The sequence below is a fragment of the Plectropomus leopardus genome, chromosome 21, assembly GCF_026936395.1.
Source record: "Plectropomus leopardus strain MGB_pleo_1.0 chromosome 21, ASM2693639v1, whole genome shotgun sequence".
Lineage (NCBI taxonomy): Eukaryota > Metazoa > Chordata > Actinopteri > Perciformes > Serranidae > Plectropomus > Plectropomus leopardus.
In genome coordinates this window covers 6,170,528-6,193,144 of record NC_142196.1, presented here as the reverse complement: position 1 = coordinate 6,193,144, position 22,617 = coordinate 6,170,528, and the positions used below count along the sequence as shown (strand labels likewise).

The following is a 22,617-nucleotide window of genomic DNA, read 5'->3' as shown; positions in this document are numbered from 1 at the left end:
ATAGCCTGTTGCTGTGTCTCTTTTGGCATGAACGCAGCATTAGAACTGCTTGATTTCCTAGGGCAAGTAAAACGCGACGCTGGGCTAATAAATGTAGCAACTCACTTGCCCAAAAAAGAATAAATCATTTCATTTTCTCCATAAATGATGCTGGAAGTAGCTAAAGAGTGAGACATCTGGCTTCACTGAACATGCGCAGCCTCAATTGGGCACTTGCAGGAAAAAGTCAGTGGGTAAATACAAAGTTAATCAGCTGCAGAGAAAGTGAGGACTTTAATAATCCTGGAAACAAGAGTCTTTCTGGGTGCAAGCAGCAACCTCCGAAGCTGTGAAATAAAGGCAATGTGGTCTGGAGGTGCCAAAAAATTGCGGTTCATCGAATGGCCACTTGAGGCTGGCTCCAAAACAGCGTAAATCTCCAGACCTCCATGTTACAACGCCCAACTTTACAGCAGAAATAGACATGTTTACAGCCTGGTACAAAAAACAATTTTGGCCTCTATAACCAATTTCAACATTCATGACAACTGTGTAGGGGGGAATTTTTATATAAATGACCTGTTCACACATTATTAAGGCCCAAACAAACGCATATGTATGTGTGGGGCTGCATGTATGACAGGCTGTCTGTGAGGTGTCGCTACAGTCTGTGTGTCAGATCCACCCCTCGCTCCTCCACAGCTCCAACCTAAATATAATATGGTCACTTCTGGCTCCAAAAAAGCAACATGCCATCGGCTGAAATGCTTAACTGGAGGCTTCAAAACAGCAGCCCACAAATCAATGGGTGATGTCACAGTAGCTACGTCCATTATTTATACAGTCTAGTTGGGTGGGATGCGGGCGACTATATTTTGCAAATTCTGCTGCAACACTAAGTGCAAGGTGGCTAAAAATGTGTCATTTTTCATGACAATTAACTTTAGTCTTTGTTGTTAGCTGATATCTACTAAGAAATACACTTTGTATAAGGGCAAGTAAGAATTGACTTTGGGGAAGCAGATTTCCTACTTGCATGCCTGACCCTGCAAGTGGAAAAAAAGCCCATTACAGTTGTACCCTGAACAATATTTCGTGTGAGACTTTGCCCAATCTGCCCAGCTGATCAGTGCTGAGGGCAAATTGTGTTCATAATGCATGTCAGAGCAGAGCTGACCCCGACCCCTCTCCATGTTACATGCAAACTTAAAACGCCACTGCGCACGTTTGAGCAGTTAGCAAACAGCCAAAGGAGCAGAGAGGACACATTCCCAGGATTTTCAGTGCAAAGATAAACACTGAAAGGAAAACAGATGAAAGATGAGGTGAGCCAGCTTGTGTGTATGAGCACGAAGAGGCTGTGAACCTCCAGTTATAATACCCTTCCTCCTGATTATAATCACATCATTTTGAGGAGGAAAAAAATAGGCACACAGCAGTCCAAGATGTCAGCTCCCCTCAATGCACCAGTGTCGAGGAGTGTGTGTGAAACATTTGCCCTCAGGTTTTATATGATTTTTAAATAGCATCCAAAACACCTCTGTAAGCAAACTTAGATCCACAGGCTCCAGAAAACATGCCGCTCACTAAACAAGTCACTTTTGTGAAAAGAGAGGATGCCTGAGAAGTGCCAGAGGCAGCTCTTTTGCCAACCTCATAGCATGTTATTCAGACGTCGCCAAATAAGGTCTCCCGAAGCGCACAGCTAGGCGAAGATAAGCGTGTCTCTCTTTGCTGCCTTTTTCTCTCGCTTGCGCTTTCCCTCCCAGCTGGGATCTCCAGGAATATAATACGCCACTTGTTAGATATTGCCCGACTGCGCTAACACTTGCCCCTCGTTTGAAAACCTGAATTTGGAGTTTTTGAGGTTTTTGCACTTCAGAGAGCTCTAGTGAGTCCTGACCTCCAAGAAGGGAGCTGGGGAACACGCTGGCTGCTAAAGGGGAGGGGGGCATGTTCACACACACACCTTATCGCACATGGAGGTGTCATGGTGTTAAGTGCGCTCTGTTGGACCGCGTCTGCCTGCAGGAGTTGTGCTTTAAATTCCCCTGCGCCGGGTCTGACAGCCATTATGGCTCCATCAACCCCCCTCCCTATCCCAGCATTCCCATGTTTTAGACTCCAGCGTGGAAGCAAACAGCACAAACAGACAGCAGTGTTCAGCTGGGCTTGAGGGGAAGTTGGTGAGGGAAGTCAAGGTAAACAACATTCCCTGCAGCCTCCAGTCAGCCAGAGACTGTTAAGCTGCTTTTTCTGTGTCTCTAAAGAGGAAGAGGAAAAGGAGGGAGGGCTGCTTTCAAATCAGTGACTTTAAGGGGAAAGTTTCAGTCTGAGCTTTAAGCCTGTGGAACCCGAAGAACATTGCTTGGCATTTCTGGTCCAAGGCGTGAGGGAGAGAGGCTTAAGTCAAAGGCTCTAAAACATTACACTCCATGGATGTCAAAAACACGGTAGTCATAACAGAGCAGGCAGCACACAGCGCCTGTATCATCTGTTCTCCACACCCACAACCTGAAGTCATGTTACACGCAAACCAACAGGAAACTGTAGAAGTAAACCTGCGACGCTCGGCTTGCTTCTCATTCCTTCCTCCACATTTGATGCACTGTAAAATCTGACAAGTTGAGTTTACTTAAAATAATCTAGGAAAACAATTGCCTTGAAAAAGGACAGTAAATATAACTATTATTTAAGACTGTCAGTGTTAATCTTGATGCTATTAAGGTACGTACATAACAAGTTTTTGTTTTTTTTTAATTGCGGTAATTGCTGGCCGACATTTCTGTCTTTAGGAGGCTATACTGGGCTGAGATTTAACGGTAGAGTGATGATACTGGTAACATTTGAATAACTTTCCTTAAGTTAGGCTAAATTTTGGCAAGGAAAATTGGCATAGCGATTTCACAGGTTTCCCTTGACCTCTGACCTCAAGATATCGGAATAAAAATGGCTTCTGTGGGTGCTCATGAGTCTCCCCTTTACAAAAATGGCTACTTTATGCTAGTTGTACGCAGTTTTTGTTGACACTTGAGTCCTAATCAATACAATCTGGTAAGAATTGCTTACCTTGTCAATATGGACTTAAGAACTGTTTTGAAATGCAAAATAATGGCACTGAAAACATGTGATTTTAAAAAATGCAATTAATTGCTATTAACTATTACATTTCTGCAATTAATTGAAATAAAAAAAAAATAATCATTTAACAGTCCTACTATTAATGTTAATTTATGTTTACTTTATCTTATTGTTAAGTTAACTGAAGATTTAGCTGTATTTATTTATTTTGTAAAGTACTTACAACTTAAAAATGACAAGTGCAATGGCCTTGTTCTTTGTAAGTGTTAGCAACTGCAGTAAACTGGTTAAGTCTGACTTAACTTGATCGTGACAAAGAGGATTTTGCAAATGATGAAATTAGGAGAGCTGTAAGTTTTGTTTTGTTAACATGTTGACGAAAATGGAAATATGATTGACTAGTTTGCAACCAGCAGAATACAGATACATAGCACAGCAAGCTTGGTTTACCTAAGTTGTTAAAACTTACAAAAAAATTAAACTTTGTTTTAAATTTTTGTTAAAAATTAAACTTTTCATTTTTAAATTGAAACAACTTAAGGAAATTAAATAAATACATCTAAATTTTAACCCTTTGAAACCTGGATCGACATCATTTTTCTTGTGCTATGTTCCCTTCACAAGCTATTTGACCCTTTGAAACCTGAGGAGATTGGTTTGATTTATTTCAAAAACATGGGAAATAAAAGGCAATGACCAGCAAAAATGTTCAAAAAACTATATAATTATGATAATTTTATATCTAAAAATTATGTTACAGAAAAAATATAATAAAATATTTTAAATTTATATGTTTTCTTTATTTTCCAGTACTTTTTAAAAGGTCATTTTCTATTTGTTTTCATTTTTTTTTTTTTTTACTAATTTTTTGCAAATTATTGGGTCATGTCTTTTGAAGCTTCTTATTGCCTTTTCCCAAAGTTTTTTTGAAATAAATCAAATTAATTGGCTCAGATTTCAAGAGGTTGAGTAAATCTAACAATCTAACAATAAAGTAAGACTAATGGTTAAATTTATTTACATTTTTTAAGGCGGATTCCTAAATTTATTTATTTATTTTAAGTAAAATTGACTTGTCAGTTTTCACAGTGTGTGATTTTGGCCTCCCCACAGCCTCACTGTGCACTTTCACTCCCAACTGTGTAAAAGAGGCAAAAAAATAAATAAAACAAACACAAATTGTGCCGGGGCAGGGGTGTGCTCATGGCAACAAAAGTGCAAACGTTTTTCTCATTTACATTAGTAAAAGCCTAAAATACATACCAGGACCTGGCGAAAGCTACGCTCTGGAATGCCTTCAGTTGAAAATTACCAATAATTACCATCCGCATTTTGTAATTTTCATCAATTTACTTCACAAAGCTTTTCTTATGAAAGAGCCTCTATAATACAAATAGCTGGCTGAAGCTGTCTACAAGGATTTATGGTTTCAGCAAACAATCCCCAGTCCTTTTGGAAGCGATGTAAAGCACGAGGGGGAAGGCTTGTTGATTTTGTACATGACACAAAATGAAGCACATCCGTATAAAACTGCGAGATACCAAGAGTGGATGTCAAATCAAACGGCGAGGGTGATTCATCTCTCTGGCTAAAATTCTCTCTTTTTTTCCCTGGTATGTGTTTCCTGTGAGAGCGAGCACCTGAAGCACTTTTCTCAAAAAAGAGAAAGAGGTTTAACCCTTTGAAACTTGGATCAACATCAGTTTTCTTGTGGTGTGCTCAGACATCTCTCACAAGCTATTTAACCCTTTGAAACCTGAGCAGATTGGTTTGGTGTCCTACTAATACATGGGAAAAAAGACAATGACTAACTTGGTAAGAAATGTCTAAAAACTGCAAGAAATTAGTAGAAGGTGACAAGAAAATGACCTAAAAAACAGGGGAAGATTATTAGAAAATTATATCAAAAATAGGGAAAATATCCAGAAAACTATATCTATATATTTCTAATTATAATTTTTTTTTTTTTCATGTTAAGCACTTTGAGGACATTTTCTTGTTTGTTATAGTTTTTTTCTTATTATTTTCAAGTTGTTTTTTTTGTTTGTTTGGTTTGTGTTTCTTTTTACAGATTTTTTGGTCATTTTTGGCCCATGTCTTGTTAGGTTGCTCATTGCCTTCCCCCCATGTTTCTGAAAGAAATCAAAACAATTTTCTCAGGTTTTAAAGGGTCAATTACTCATAGCATTTACACTAAATAATTTAATTGACTCTGGAGCAAATTTGAAGGCTTTAGATGGTAAAATAAAGACTAGAAAGGGTCACTAATGTGTTTTCCAGTGTGAAGTACTATTTTTTCAATGCTTAATTTCCCCTCTGAATCTTACGAGACTGGGCCATTAAGTGCGCTAGAGAGGAAAGTTGCTTTCTAAACCAACTTTAGAGTAAGCGAGACCTTTGCTCATTTGAAATCATACACTACGCATGCATGTTTTGAGAGCTTCTCAGTGGCACAGAAAAGTTCTTTGAAATACGGTTGCAATAATACAAGAGGCCGTCCAGAGTTTTACACAGGGCCATAAATTAGTCACAAGGCGCTGTATCAATCTTTGACAAACCCTCTCCAACTTATTCCAAATTTTTGGGGATATTGTTTTAACACGTTGTCTCTACCTGCTGCCTGTATATCATGAGGCAGAGCGTTACAGTGCACATTGACAAGCTCTCACACTGTAATGTTTCCTTCGGGGTCAGGCAGGTAAGTATCAACCTCCCTCCCAGACTGGCTGAGACCAAAGCCAGACTGAACAATGAGGCTGCCTGTGTGTGTGTTTCCACGTCTGAGATTAAGAACAAATGCAATGCTTGGTGCAGTTACGTGGCCTTTGGTAATTAAGCTCTTTAAAAGTCCAAAAATACATTATGGAGTAATGTTGCAACTCTTAACTGGTACATTAATAAGGGCAAACACAGAAGCAGATTAAAAAGGGTGGTATGTCTTGCATTTGCACTCACACTCACGCCCAAACACACAATTTCAAATATAGACACACACACACACAGAGCAAAAAAAAAACTGGAGGGCATGTCCAGTTTTTGTCGTGGCTGAAACTACAAAAAGCATTCAGCTTAACGACTTTTGCAAATTGGACATAACTCTTTCGGAACACCCAAATGTTCAGTCCAGCTACCAATTATGGCTCGTGTTGAACCACATACGCTGTAACAGCAGATCAAGCTAAAGTACACCATTTAATGAACATGGGAAAAAAAATATCTGGCTGCAATGGCAAAACCACTTCATAATTTATATCGCAGTTGTTATTTAGAGGGGGGAAAAAAGGATTTAAACTCCCTGTGGCCACAAAAAGATTTCTCATGTGAAAGTCTCTCTATGCGATTGAGTTAAAGAATAAGATAGCAATGTTTTGCTGAAATATGGGTACATGATGATCTGTGACAAGACATCAATTACAGTGTAATCGTAACATAAAATCTCAACATCAATGTCAGAGACAAACATAAACAGTCTCTGGACCAGAGCATGGAAAAAGCCCGACAGGCTCAAATGTTAGACAAAACAATGCTTGTTTCTTTTTTGGACGAGCGCTACACAACTGCAATGATGAAGAAAGCTGGCGGATGTAGCTTTACAGAGTCAGGGGGAGAAAAAAAACATTGTTCTCTTTTAGCCTTGAACAGCTCTGACCCCACTCTTTGGCCTGAACCGTATCGCCGCTGCATTCTACCCTGATGTCCAGGAACAGCCCTTAGCAACAGTTACCCCCAGCTACAGGCCTTTGACTTGCACTGTAATGGCATCTAGGGTCTACCGGAGAAATGGCACTGCGCACACACTGAGCTGTTTGCTTTTCTGAATTCCCATGACGGCTAGAAAGTGGAGTCATGTTTCCGCTGCCGAATAAAACCCACTTTGTTTCTGCTCCATCGGTCAAAGGCTCTGAAAATAGTCACAGCTTTTCAAAGTTTATTACTAAGTGTTTTTCACACATCGCTAAAACAAGGGTGATGGGAGGCTGGAGCGCATTTTCCTCAATGTAATTATGCCAGATTTAGCCTCAAAAGCACCAAATAAACTAGAGAAATGACTACTTTATAAATTAACTACAAAGCACAAATAAGGAGTTATAAATCCAGCTTCGACAACACAACTGACCTCGACCACCCCTTTCTCATGCATGGTGATGCAATTGTTGGGGTCCTTGGACAGCTGGTACAGGGCCATGGCTGTGCTCTGGTGTACTGCTTCGTCTTTTGACTTGAGGTAACGCACCAGGGGGGCCACGGCTCCAGCATCACCGAAGGAAGCCCTGTTGCTGCCCCACATGCAGCAGTGGCCGATGGCCTCAGCCAGGTGGCGACGGAGCCTGTCATCAGTCTGTGGAGAGGAGAACAGGATGCTATTGGTCCCAAGAGGCCAGTCTGTGCAATGTAGAGCAGAGATACTCAACTTGCTTTGGGGCCACTTTTGCAAAATGACAGGAGGCCAGGGACCAATGGCAGCAGCAATATACATGTTTCTATGATTATAGGACATTTCTAGGATTTTAGGACGTTTTTAGGATTTTAGAAAATTCCTAAGACTTTAGAATATTTCAGGACTTGAGGACATTTCTAGGTTTTTTGGACCTTTCGGATTTAGGAAGTTTCTAGGATTTGAGAACATTTCTCAGATTTTAGTACGTTTCTAAAATTTTAGAACATTTCAATAATTGAGGCAGTTTCATGGATTTCAGAACATTTCTAGGATTTTAAAACACTTCTCAAATTTCAGGACATTTCTAGAACTTTAAGACATTTCTAGGTTTTTAGCATGGTTCTAGGATTTTAGAACATTTCCAAGATTTTAGGACATTTCTCGGATTTTAGAACATTTATAGGATTTTAGAGCACTTCTCGGATTTTAGAAAGTTTCAAGGATTTTAGGATGTTTCTAGGATTTTCAGATATTAGGGGCATGGCTAGGCCCTCTGTTGGGGTGTGCAGGGATCCTCCACTGGCACTTTTTTGATAAACAAGTTATATCTTTATGCTATTTTATGCACTCAGGCACCTTATGTATACTAAAAGTACAAAAACAATTCCCATTGTGAATCACTTAATTTTTATTGTGAATTAGAAAATGGTTGAGGGGCCACCCTGAACCCTGTCAGGGGCCAGATTTGGCCCGCCAGCCGTAAGTTGAGTACCACTGATGTTGAGAATAACAAGCTCTGCAAGAGACTCTTGGCAAAATCTAACTATGTTCTTCTCATTAGCTGGGTTTATGCTGCGCTGAGTAGGAGAAGTCCAACTAAAATCCATTGTAAAGACGGTTATTTGTATATTGACAGTAACTGCAGTGTTGTTGAATTGTAAAACCTTGTTGTTTGTCTCCAGCAGTGAGGTGCACTTACTGTGTTAGTCAACTTGGCCAGCAGCGGGACTACCCCGTGATCAGTGAGCACTGCCAGATTCTCCTTGTCTTTGGCTATTTTGGCGATGGCGGCGCAAATGCTTGCCAGCACCTCGTTGTTTGTTGACTTCAGCAAATTAACAATCAGTTCCAATCCACCGACGAGGGAGCGCACCATTTCCCCTGCATCCTATAGTCAAAGAGTCTGTTATTAGCTGGTGCTCTGTCAAAATGAACAGGGAGGATGATGAAGAGGGAGGTAGAGTAATGACTGAGGAAAGAAGAGAGGCAGGCAGGGGCATTTGAGCAAAGCAGACAAAACAAAGGGCACTAAATAAGTACAAACAAAGTATTCTCATCAGGCAACAATCAAAGTCTCATCAGTGCAAACTAGTAGAGCTATCTTTATCTGTGTAAAACAGATGCTTTCAAAACTAAGAACACCCTGTTGTGGTTCTGGGCAAACAAGCAATACGTTTGACATCTTTGTCAGCCTCTCCTCCGCTCACCCTAACTCGTCATAATGAAGATGACACATAGAATTTAGAGCTTAGAGGTGACATTTAAGACGTCTGCCTCAGACTGACACACAGCGTAGACTCAAGGCTTTATGGTTTGAGTTCATGGCACCAGCTGGTACCACAGGACTCCCAGCCACTTATGGGGCAATGCCTACCAAAACCGACAGGCTGGTAGGGAGTGCTGACTGAACCACAGCGGAAGAGCTGGCACAGACGCCAGCTTCAGTATGGCTTGGCACGTCAGGCCGCTGTTTAAAATCACAACACACCGTATCGCCAGCCGCGGGAGAATACATCAAGGTGGCCGCGTCTGTAATGTTCAGGGCTTTGAAAATAGAACAGAAATTTCCCCCAAAAGCATACAATTATGGATGAGTAAATGCAGATCACAAAGCACGCTTAATTTGAGTTTGTCTCGACATCAATCTGTGTGTCCTCAGCTGATTTATGTGCCCTCTTCATTCTACAAATTAAGGGATTTCATCAATTTCAGCACTGACTGATTTACAGTTTTAGTGTTCAGCTAGTTTGTGTTCTCCTCTCTAACAGGGAGCTCACAGCTGAGATCAGGCCAGGGTGCGGTGTATGGGCCCTGTGATGCCGTGCCAGAGGATGAGCCATGTGTGCAGTGCAGGGCAAGGAGGGGAGGAGGGGGGGTTAGCCGGGGCCAGGAGCTGACCCCCCGACACACAGGAAGCCCTTCCTCAGGAATACTGATGACGGCTGGCCGGGAGTCCCTGCGACAGAGGAAGCTCTCTCAAGCCACCAGCTGCGATAGACTAGCCCGAATCTCTTTCATGGCCTGGACGGGCCCCCAGATCTGAAAACCGCAACATTATGAGGCTGCACACGAAAAAAGGCCTTTCTTGCTCTCTCCCCTCCTCTTACCCAGGATGAAATGAAATAGAAAACACATTATCTGCTGTGCGTGATCTTAAGCTATAAGGAGAGGTGAGCCAAGCGCAGAATGGCAGAAGCATGCCCTGACCCCTTCTCTGGAGCAATCAGGCTTCTGTAACATACAAGGCTATAATGTAAAGGAAAAATAAATCAAGCATCTAAATGTGCCTCTGCATGCAGGCAAATTAATGATACACCCCATTACGTGTGACTGGGAAGGTTCTACTTCCTTGATTGGAGAAGAAAGATAATTGAATGAATCACTATTAAGTCTTTACAGTACTTGCATGGTACTGAGTGAGTTTAAGAGCACAGCGTCTGTCTGTGGAGGGGCAGCAGTACTGTATGGAGCATCCAGCAGATGCATTTATACCACAGCTCTCTCATAAATCCACTATGGAACTGCTAACACAAACCACATGGGGTTTTTATCTAAATAACGACTGCACCGAAGCAGCTGTATCAGGTTCCTCCACCCGATGGGCCGAGAGCACTATTTAGCTCTTGTCATTGCCCCTGTCCCAGGAAAATCACCCAAAAAGCATGTTCATGAATTTCCCTCAAAATTGGCACACTGACGTCCAGACAAACATTGTCAAACTTTGTTAGTGCTCAATAGTGGGTCCACAGGCCCCCCCTCTCTCTCCATATGGTTGCCATGCATCATTTTCGCTACACTGCTGGGCCAGAGAAATTTCAGCCAGAAAAAAGAAAAGGGCTTCACCCCCAAGACACCTGTCTGGGCCCAATATATCTGTTTAAACTTAACCAGATTGTCCCACTGACAAGCTGTTTACCTTAATCACAGCGATAATCTAATAGAACAACATTACGTTTGTAGTTGGAAATGATACAAATGCTCAGGGGATCAAAGACCTGCTGATGCATAATTGAAATAAGAGTTGACTGACAACACTGCGGTGTAAGACTCAGCTAAGGATCGTGACAATGGCATAAAGGAGCTCATGATGCTTTAAAAAACTACTCCACTGATTTAACATTGCACTCCAATAAAATTGTCTGACTGAAGATGGAAATAAATAAAGTATCAAAATCAGTGTGGCAGAACCAGAGAAAGTTTTGATAGCAAACATGGTAGAGTGTTCAGTTCTTGGATGGAAACTCGAACCTGGATGTTCCTTCCACAATCTACCAAAAAACGTAATCCAAAGAAATGATTGTATGTTTCTCAGCTATTTGCACTCTGTCTGCCAAGCTAACAAACAGAAAAAATACTAATAAAGGATGCTAAAAACACTTACCATTTTGACATGTCTGCTAGTCGTCGATTCTGGTGCTCAACAGACTCCTCATCTGAGTCTGGGTCTTCGATTTAGTGCCGTGTCAGCGCTGAAGAAAGTGAAATGCGAAATGCAAAATGCAAAATGCAAAATGCAGAATGCGGAACGCGAAATGCAAAATGCAAAAAACGAAACGCCAAAAGCGATGTCAAATTTTCTCAATGAGGAAGAAGGGGTAGATGTCCTTCAAGCCCCTTTTCAGTTTTTTTTTGTTTGTTTGTTTGTTTGGTTTTTTTTAATGGAGGTAACCATGTTACATTAAGTTACGAATGGTAGCATTTTTTTCATTTAACCTTTTTTTTTGTATTTTTACATACTTTTAAACATGACCGAAGGAAACTTTCAAGACCATGTCATGTTTATGGACCTCCAAACTATAAATTTGATTCCGTGCACAGCTCTATCTAATATTGTATAATTAGTATTGATGGCCATGTAGTGAGTTCCAAGGTATTTGTGCAGTGTTTTCATTAAAAAAGTTGGTTGAGAAAAACTGTCTGGTACCCTATGTTCTACGTGTGGATTGTGTGTCTCTGTAACTAGTAGCATGTTGAGTGAAGATTTTCAGCTGGGGAAATCAGAAGCCATGCCACAGGATATTACTCAGTCTTTCTCCCTGCCTGCTTCCCAATTCACCAATCCCAGTGTGCCAAGGAGGCCTCTCTGCTTCTTATTAGCCCGAGGTTCATGTAAGCCCCCTCTGACACAGCTCTGCCCCTGCTAACCTCCCAGCAGCAGCAGGTTGGAAGGAGAGCTTTGGAGACAAGCATGGTGATATAAGCAGGCTTCTGTTTTGCGAGTGGGATAACCCTTAATTCTGAAACGACACGAACTCCGCAGACCTCTTTGATTTAGAGGCAATCTATGTGCCTTTGGTGTGCTTCTCTCGCACAAATACAGGGCAGGGGCAGAAGACGAATGAACTTCACTATACGGTACCTTTGCATTTTTGATGCATGGACAGAGGGCCCAGGCAGCACTGGACTGAACATCTGCACTGGGGTTCTTTAATAAGGACCACACGAGGCGGACTCCATCAAGCTGGTCAATGATTCTGCAGGGGGAGAGACAAAAAATAGTGTGAGAGGAGGGAAAAAGAGAAAAGAGTGAGCAAAATAGACTAAAAAAGTGTTACAATCAGTATCTTTACATGATGTCAGAAAAAAATGAATCATTGCATTAGTCTGACTAAAACTGGACTTTTAAAATACGTGTAAACACGTTAGTCCAACTGAAATCATACCAAGCCAAATTTCTTGCAGTTGGACTAACACACCTAAATAATGTGGTTGGGGGTCGATTCACTCTTTCTTGAAAATGCCTCAATCAGACCTGAACTGGCCTAGGTAGTAGTCCCCACACCAGGTTTTGACCCAGAGGTCAAACAGCATACATTTGTAGAAAAAAGCCAAGAAAAACAAAAGAAGATAAAGAAGAAGAAGAAGATGAAGGAGATGGGAGGAAAAAAAACAAGGTGAATCAACAGGTGAGTGCTAGGATAAAAAGTTAAGTGTAGAGTGCATACGAAATATGCAGCGCTGTAAAGTTGTCCATGTTTTTATCATTTGACATGCAACCCGTTTGCTGCTTGCTAACTTGTTTGGTATGTGACGTAATGTGTAAACCAGAAGAAGGTCCAACAGCAACTAGCTGAAAGGGCGCATATAACCACATACCGTTGTGGAGTCAGACATCTGTCAATCAATCGATTCTCCCCCGGTGCTTGTACACTGAGACTGGGCAGTAGTCCAATTACATCAAGCTATAACTGTAGCTCAACTGTGCATGTCATCTTACTGATTGGGATTTGATTTAGGTCTTTCATTAAACATAATTTTCTGCTTGAAGGTTTTAAGAGTGTAACTTGGTTGATTATGTTTGTTTCTCAGAGCTCTGGCTCGATCAGTCTGGCAGGCACCAAGCTCAACACAACTACAGCCAAGTGGCATCAAAGCATCGATCAATTTCAGTATTGCCTTTTCATCAAAACTCTGCCGTCAGTCCTTCTAAGGCCTGAAACTGTCTGCTTGCTCAAATCACTCTCTGTGGAAAAGCTCAGTTTATCCTGGGGCAGAGGTTTACGCACATACATCTGTGTATAGTGCTTCATACATGGATTTATAAATAGAAAGTGAGACAAACTTACACTTTATGTTGGTGGCTTGTTTTTCAACCGGAGCCAAAAAGAGGACCTCTTTCCAAATCAAACAGAGCCAGAGACAGGTCGCTCTATATTTCATTGGGTTTGAGTGAAGTTTACTTAGGCATGAACTGTATTTCATGTCGTATACATGACTGCAGTCAAAACTGCACTCAGGGTCTGGGAACCCAAAGAATTACGCCACAGTGCACCCGTTGTCTGGTATAAATAACATGTAACGTGTTCCCCATGTGTGCTTCCACCAACAAGGCCGACATTGAATGCTGTCATAATTACTTAAACACTCCCTAATCACAGTATCTCCGTGACTGGCAACGAGCGAACACTCATCAGGGACGTCCCCTGCGCCATCTGTCTTCCGTTTGCACATAAATCAGTCTACAGGGATCATAACATCAGATCCCAGTCTACAGGGCCTCTTAAATCCGGACCAAAAACAAAAGTGAAGCGTCATATCATCCGCCAAAACAGCTCCGTCTTCCCATGAAGCAGGTATGAAACAGATTAGCAATGAAGTCGCTAGTGACAGTGATGGATTAGAGGAGGAGACCACAAACCCTGGAGGCATTAAACAACGTGTGTCCGCTCTTGTAGCTACACAGGATTCACTGGAGGAAGTGCTATGTCATTAACCGCACGCTGCCTACTGGTTGAGAATGAAAACAAACATACGAGTATTTCATGGAAAACTTGAAAGTGACCGGTGTTTGTTTTGGGCTTTCAGTAGTTATGGATGACCTGCATGAGAATGATGATGAGAGAATGATTACGCTGATCAACAGGGGATGGGATTAGAGACAAAGTTTCTGTTAGTAAGATGAGGTCATAATAACTGACAAGCAGTGGTGGTATGTATTGAGTGTTTTCTTTTCATGCGTCTTTATACTTGTACTCCACTATGTTTCAGAGGGTACTTTTTACTCAATACATTTATCTGACAGCTTTAATTACTTTACAAAATATTTTTTTTGCATAGCAATCATAAGAATAGTTTATAAACTATGATGTTTTGTTATTTATCAAATTACCCAACAAATTATACAATTACGGCTGCAATAATTGCTTGATTAATCAATCTGTTGATTCACAGATAATTAATGGCAAACTATTTTGAGTCTTTTTCTGTTTATTTATTAATTAATTTATTTTTTAATAACTGAGTTTAAGGGATTTTTTTCTTATTTATTTCTATAATTTTGAGTTTGGGGATGATTTTTTCCCTCTTTTAAAATTTTTGAGTTTTGGGGGTCTTATTTCTAATTATTTTCTAATGATTTGGAGTTTTGGGGTGCTTTTTTTCCTCATTTATTGTTAATAATTTTGAATTTGGAGGTGTTTTTTCTTCTGCCCTTCCACTTTTGAGTTTTTTGGTGGTGTGTTATTTTATATTTAAGATTTTTCTGCACTGGGTACTTTTACTTTTAATACTTTAAGTACATTTTGCTGATTGTACTTACTTACTCAAGAACCATTTTCAAAGTAAGGTGGTTCTAGTAATTTTACTCAAGTCAGGGATCTAAATACTTCTTTCACCACTGCTGACAAGACTGTTGTAACTAACTGTGTGGTACCATGCATACATATTCATCATCGTATTTGTTAGCTAGCCAAATAATCACAGGGAATCTGTAAAACAGTGTTAGGTCAGAGTAGGAAACACTCAAATGTGAGCTATGTTAATTGCTCAGACATGTACACATACATGTCTCAAAATAAGCCATCGCCACAAAACATACACAACATACAGGCGGGCGCTGAAATAAGACCTCTCTGTTTAGCAAAGTCCGACGGCTGAGAAACGACAAGTTCTGGCCTAAATATACATAACGTGAGAAAACATGGAGAGCATGTTGAACACTTCTCCTCTTGTGTGAAGTTTACCACAGTAAGTGGCTTTATTTTGCCATGCTTCGCGTTTTATTGATGTTTTTTTTCTCCTCCAAACAAATGTAATAGGCTCACATGGTAGCATTAACAGCTAACTAACAATGTAAACTCACACATTAAGTTGTGTTTGTGTCCAGCACTAATTAAGAAGGGTCTTGTAGTCCATAACAGGCTCGTAAAAGCAACGAGACACAGATGGAAGCTCCACAATGTTCTGCAGTATTGAGGGTGAGGTTACATGAAAACAGAACAAAGGCTGCTCTGGACTGTGGTTCACTGTGCTTTCCCAGCCATGTAGTCTTGGACAGGGTAGGGCGTTAGGTATGTTCGTCTGACCAGCTCAAATCCTGACAGTGACCACAAAGCTATAGTAAAGCACCGGGAATTAAACCACAACTGTATTTAACACAGCAGGTACAATAAACAAAGCTTTAAAATCTGTCATTAAGCCGAGGATGAAAGAGAAAAGTACCTGCATAATTACAAATTAAAAGAACATAGATTTCTTTAAGCATCAGTCCATGACAGGTTAATGATACTGTGTTTGGAGCCGAGAATTGGTGTCATTCTCTTGTCAAAACATAAGACATAAATACACGGCCAAGAATATGTGTTTGGAGGTAATTCAGTAATGACAGTGAGCAAGCCACTAACGACATTTTAAGAGACACCTCACATTGGGCTGTTTGCCTAGCATAAACTGTACTCTAAACGTCAAAGACCATATTAGCTGGTTGGATGTCCTGGAAGAGACAGACTTACGCCATGTTGTCCAAATCTGTAGCGCAGGCACCCACTGCCTTGGTTACATTCACAAGCAGCGCCTGGTGAAACGACACAAATAAAAACAACATGCATGAATTAACACACTGTAGGGGCATCATTTAAAGAGGATATGAGCCTTTGTGGAGTTAGAGAATATTCAACATGCCTGGTTTGTTCCAGTGAGAAGGGTCACAAGCAACTTGATTCCTCCACACTTGCGGATGGTGGCTTTGTTTGCAGGTATCTGGGCAAATTCTCCCAGGGCTCCCACCACATTTACCAACACCTCTTCAGGCTGATCAGTCAGCAGGCCAACCAGGGTCTCCAGGGCTTTGTATTCCTGAAACCTTTCAAGAGTGAAGAAGAAGCAGTCATGTTATTACATTTATTACACAAACTAGATATTAATGAACAACAAAGAAAACAATGAGTCTACAGCAATACAAGTGGCTCTGAAATGATGTGCTTAAACAGAGTGGTGCTTTGAGCTAATTGTTAATTACAGCAAGCTCACAATGCTGATGCTACACAGGTATGTTTTCTATGTAGTCATCAGCTTAGTTTAGTATGCTGGCATCCTAGCATTTGCTAATTAGCAATAAAAGAAATCAAGCGATGTATACAGAATCAAACTGAATCTGACTGAAAAAATCCAATCCAATCCAATGAGTGTGCTGAGATTCTAAGGACATGTGAAATACTCAAGGAAGCTCTCCTTGGACATAGTGGTGCTATGTGTTAACAATAAAACCTCTTAGTTTACATGTTAGCAGCTAACATTTTCTAATAATGACAAGAGAAAGTTAAAGGTTAATACGTTTTATCCTTAGGGGGAAATGTGGGCATGTACCAAATTTCATGGCAATCCAACTAATAGCTGTGGAGAGTTTACTCAAAACCACAACTGTGAACCTTAAGGTGGCGTGATATGAAAAGTCACAGGATTGCAACATTTTTAAGGACACATCACCTGGGAACCATGAATGTCCGTACAAAATTTAAAGAAAATGACTCTGGTGCCATGGTACTAGATCATCAATCAGGATATTATCGAAGTCATTATTCATCCTCTGGGGACCACAGATGTCTGTGAAACTTCTCAATCTATTCAATAGTTACTGAGATTTTTCAGCCTAGACCAACACTTTGATCTCATGCCTAATTGTCACATTTTGAGCATTTTGGCAGAAGCCCCTGCCTTATCATAATGGTGATGGGAGCAGCCTTTTGCATTGTATCTTGATGCAGATGACGATTGCGGATCTTGAGACAGAGCGGGTTGGTGATATGTTGACTCACGTGACTAAGATGGGCTTGGCGGTTAGGTTTAGGCAACAAAACTAGAAGATCGCAGTTGATGTAAGTCACGAGTTGCCTTACATGACTTACAACTAACTAACTACTCATATCACTAATGTCCAACATAACCAAATAACTCAACATTGAATTTTAGTTTCCCATTGGACACAAACACCTGTCTCGCTTGTTGGATCTATTCGCCTCTGTTCCTGCCCATCCTAAGCAGCTTTTTTGCACTCTCTATGCTACATCCATTGCTCTGGACATATAACAATAACGTGGAGGGGTTTACATTAGAGTCAGTTGAAAACCCGGTGCATCTCATGCTAAATGGTGCCCCCGGTGTCATCATAGTGACACCAGGGACAGTGCCCAAGCTGTGCATGTCGATGCCCTGGGTTTAAGACCAGGCTGAGATCAAAGTGGTGGAGTGACTAGCTGACGGACAGGCCAGTGGACGAATGATGTTGCCATCACAAGAGCCTGTCAAATGACAAGTAGTAGCCACAGTGCCCTCAGCCACATGAGCATAGATCTCTTACTGTAACTCAGCAATAGGCACTTTTCCCACGGCTGCTCACAGTTGTCCCTTGTTGTACTTTGCATAACCAAAGCTTTGCTGCGGCTTGGAAACTTTCCCTCCCTCCTTTGCTGTGATTTTGCCTTGTTTGCCAATGCTATAGAGTGGTAAACTACAGTAAACATTTAAAAGGGATATAATGCGGTCGCAAGAAACCTCAACAAACCTCTGATGTACAGTTAAGCTCTACGACTGTTTTTATTCACAGTTACGGTTGCTGGCATCATGGTCCGAAAGCTATTGTAGATGGCCAAGGTCATTTGGTTTTGGTCAGGGTCCACCGACACACAGCCTATTCTTGCAAGTGAAAACACTGCTAATGAACAGAGAAGCTGCCAAAGTTAACTTCAGTGAATTTCACCATTAAAGAATACAATGGTTTTCCTATGCCATCACTGAAGTGTCATCTGCAGCTGACTAGAGTAGAATTATCTTGTAATCACAGACATAACTTTTGATAAATGAACGGTGAGTTGTGCCTATTTTTGTTAAGCCAATCCCAGCTGTAGTAATTATGTGATGGCAAGAGTAACATTACACAAGGCTGCCTGAAGCGGCTCCTACTGCAAACACTGGGCTCCACACAAGAGGAAGCTTATTAAAGCCTGTCAGATGACACAGGAACCACAGTGGAGCTTCTGTGCAGCAGATTTTTATGATTGATTGTCTGCCTTTTCCTTTTCCCATCCTTCTACACAAGTCGCATATTCAACTAAGTGCGGAAAGCTTAAATGCTGACTTTTATGCTAACTAGTGTTTACAGGAAGGCCAGAGTGAAAGTAAGACATTTCAGGGACCCAGAGATGCTTAGCGATGACCATAAGGAGGCAGATAGTTGCTCGTTCAAGCTAAAATTTTACAGACAGATTGATCTATTACGTTTGAAGGGAAACAGCAGAGTAGTGAATAACTTGGGTGAGGACAGAACTTTTGTGAGGTAAGGAGAAGTATCATTTGGAGCGGCAATTATGGTGTGCTCATCATAGGGCTGGAACAGAGGTAAGATGGTGGGGTAGTCAGTAATTGGAAGCGAACCCCACAATCTTGACCCCAAACATTACTGCTCTGGCAAATACAGTCTGAGACTTGGCAGTCGAGACTTTCCATTGCAAAGTTATTCCCTTACTCTTTTGTTAAGGCTTTTTACAGCATTTTTGTATGTCCATAACACCTCAGTATACAGACTCAAGGGACCACATGTCGATGTGTCCATAAATCTGCACAAAATAATGTTTCAGTGTTTCCAAGCTGGACTTTTACAAAGACGTTTTCACAGTGCATATAGCTTGGACCAGGTATAGCTCTCTCTATAATATTGGAAGTCATGTGGTCTTTAAACAAACACTCTTAAGTTATGAATGTAGTTATATTTCAGGTCATCAATCAATCATCTCTCATTTTGATGCATCATTAATCAGGAAAATGGCTAACACATGCTGCTACTTGTCTTGAGTGGAGGTCCCCTGACCTCTATACTGTCCAGACCACGCAAATAATCAGTCGCACAAAAGAAAAAGTTATCTTGTTTGCAACTGACCACAAGGTCTGTTTCATTTGACCATGTACTTAATTAAAAAAGAAAAAAGAAAAAAAAAAAACACCATCCGCCTGCCATTATTACTGTAGCAAAACATATTCCGAAATGATTTTCATTTCAGTACACCACTCACCTATGATTGATTCTGAAATGAGCACATGGCCCTAAAACCCTGTTACCATTAGCAGCGTTTCCTTTTTGACAGTAATGACTCGGTCACTTCATTCTAAGCTTTCTGCCTGACCTAGACGTTTTAAGTGATTCAAATAAGCCTGAGAGAGGATGAAAAAACAGATCCACTTACACATTCAAGTGCACATTAAAAACATTTGCTGTGCATCATGCTGGTTTCCTCCTGAGGAGGTGGCCAAATTTCACCTCCCATCACACCCAGCTGCTCGCATCGTCCAAAAAACCAAACCAAAACACACGCAGGAAAGGAGCCACGAAATATTATGGCACTCTCACTAAGATTGTGACATGTTAAATTTAGAGAGGGGGCAACCAAAGTGTTTTTTAGTGTTTGTAAATGAAGTGTCACTAAATGCGGTGCGCATGTGATTAATGGCATCATCATAATTATTTCTATTATTGTTATTATCAGTAGTAATACAAGTGCTTTACATAGCAACGGTGTGACAAGTCATTACGTATGGCAGAGAGCCTGCACTGGCAGGGAGTGTATTAGGCTGCCACATTACTCATGGGCTGTGTAGTTAAGTTGTTTTATCATCACGCCAAGCTGCAGTCAATAGGGTTCCCTATCTGTGCCAGTTTTGTTGTTTTTAAAAGACACTTTTGTTAAATCATGATTTAAAAGCTTGTTTTTTTACTGTGAAATAGATGTGTATGTAGAGTAATAGCCATTACACAGCCTGTAATCATTTAATGATAACAATCATCTAATAAATAAATTCTACTAAATGATTTCTATCATGACACGGGTTGAATAGACAGTGGTCTGCCCATCTCGACATAAAGGAATGTTACTGTCATGCTTCTGCTGCTGTAAAGGAATCCTCTCTTAACTGGATGTGGCAGCAGACACTCGGTTCCAGTTGGGAGGACTTAACTTAGACTTTAAATGTAGGATATCATTCTGTCAGTTCATGATCTATGAAGTGAGGAAAGATCCTCGTGAATGCTACTGCTCCTTTTTCTTGTTATTTTTAGAATTCCACTGCAATTTGAACTACACAGCTTTTCTGAGTCAGAAGAAAAGCATTTTTACATCATCTCACCTCAGCGAAAATACGCTTTATCATAAATACGATTAAAAGACAATTTCTTATCAGTCTCATGGCTCTGCTGGAAAGAAAAGGTTTTGAATTGATTGATATGTTACCAAGGTGTTGAATTACAGCATGTGGGTAATATATTATGTCCCCGGCCTCACAGTGAATAAGAAAATAAATACAGCTAAATCATTCTTTCAAGGGAGCACTAGTGGAAATGTATGGGGCTGCCAGGGCACGGTCTCTGGGCATTATTTATTTTAGAGGGAAAATTACTGACTTAAAAATCATCTGACACTAAAGTACAAGTCAAAAACCATTCCAGAAATGTCACTGCTGAAGGAACCAGGCTAAATGACACTTAAATAAACCTCTGTCTTACATGACAAATGATTAAAGGCTCCGTCAGCCTGCGTCTTCTGACATTAGAAAATCACCGTCTCAAGGCTGATTCTTTCAGTATGCCTGTGTTTGGTGCAACACTAACAGGCCTTGACTAACACATCACTGCAGTCTATAAAATCAGCACATTGACTTGAGCCTTTGTTAACGGTGGAAACGAGTGAATTCTAGCAGCAAACACTCACATAAAAGATCAGAGCTAATAAAGTCCGTACAAAAACTTTACATTTTACACAAGTAATCACTTCGACCAGAATCTATTCTAAAGGAAAGGGAGATATGACAACAGCATGTGAGTGGAAAAAGTGACACAGCTTGTCATAAATGAATAAGAGCCCCCAATAAAAGTAACATATGTGCTGATGGCATGACGACCGTAATGCACGCAATTCGGTTAAACCCCTTATTGGTACTCTGTTTTCACATACTATAAGACTGCTGTTAACCACATCATCTAAGGAAACATATTTTCCAATAGTCATGAGCACATATGGGTGAAATGCCTAATTGCCATTAGCCCCTTTCTACACTGAGGCTCATTAGATTGTTGTTTCTATGAATAACGATGGATTTATCAATGTCATAGTAATCTGTTGCGGCTAATTGCAAACACATACTCATACATGCCAAAGATGTGGCTACAATGCTTTTCTGTAACTGTGGTATGTTAAGTTTTTGTGTGTGTTAATGGGAGGTAATAAGGTGAGACTCTGAGTCCAGCGTACTTAGCCACATTCTCCATGCTGATGGAACACTTCCAGATGGCTCCGGTGGCGGCGGCTAGGAGCTGCTTGTTGTCCGCCTTGCTCAGCAGCGAAACCAGCGGCTGCAGACCTTTGTGCTTGCGCACCAGGTCACGGGTTTGTTTGTCCTCTGCACACTGCAAAGCAAAAGAGAGGGTCAAGATATCTAGACGTTCTACTCCGTTTCCTATAAGCCAATGCTATCAGTTTTTTATAGACTACACGTACAACAAGCTGAAAGTGTGGAAAAGAGTTACCTTGAAGATTGCACTGGCACAATGCATTTGTAGCTCATCATTGTCACTGCTTAGGTTTTTAACCAAATCCTTAATCATGCCTTCAGTCTGAATGGCAATCCTGTAGCTTTCCTGTAGTGACAAAATTAACAGACTATATAAACAGCATGGACTAATCTATCCTTAAGTCATACATGTACTGGTAATTCTACTTGCTGTTAACAGCACATGACATGTGCTAAACAAGACATGGCTCAAAAGTTAGTGCAAATTTTAAAAAATGAAAAAAAAGAAAATTACCCAAAAATAAGCAAAAGAATAAAAAAATGATAATATAAATTAATCTTGAAAAACAAAAACAAACAAAAAATGAAATAAAAATTGATATATACGATTAAAAATATGATTTTTCCTGTGACATAATTTTAAATATAAAATTACTGATATTATAAATATAGTTTTGGGGGCATTTTCTCAATTTTTGTATGTTTTTCTTATAATCCTCCTTCCTCATTATACAAATTTTTAGGTAAGTTTCTTGTCACATTTTAGTTATTATTTGCAATTTGTGGGACATTTCTTGACAAGTTGGTCATTTTTTCCCCTGTCTTTTGGATAGAAATTAAGCTAATTT

General features: G+C 40.5%; 1 protein-coding gene across 1 annotated transcript in view; it reads right to left on the bottom strand.

Moving 5' to 3' along the window:
- Window positions 1-22,617, bottom strand: part of odad2 (outer dynein arm docking complex subunit 2) — a 57,089-nt gene that overhangs the window by 3,751 nt on the left and 30,721 nt on the right. The window contains exons 15-21 of the mRNA XM_088072341.1: window positions 22,005-22,115; window positions 21,730-21,884; window positions 16,118-16,298; window positions 15,949-16,010; window positions 12,078-12,192; window positions 8,418-8,606; window positions 7,178-7,399 (exon numbers count right to left, since the gene is read on the bottom strand). Coding sequence (XP_087928467.1) covers window positions 7,178-7,399; window positions 8,418-8,606; window positions 12,078-12,192; window positions 15,949-16,010; window positions 16,118-16,298; window positions 21,730-21,884; window positions 22,005-22,115 — 1,035 coding nt within the window. The remainder of the gene's footprint in view (window positions 1-7,177; window positions 7,400-8,417; window positions 8,607-12,077; window positions 12,193-15,948; window positions 16,011-16,117; window positions 16,299-21,729; window positions 21,885-22,004; window positions 22,116-22,617) is intronic.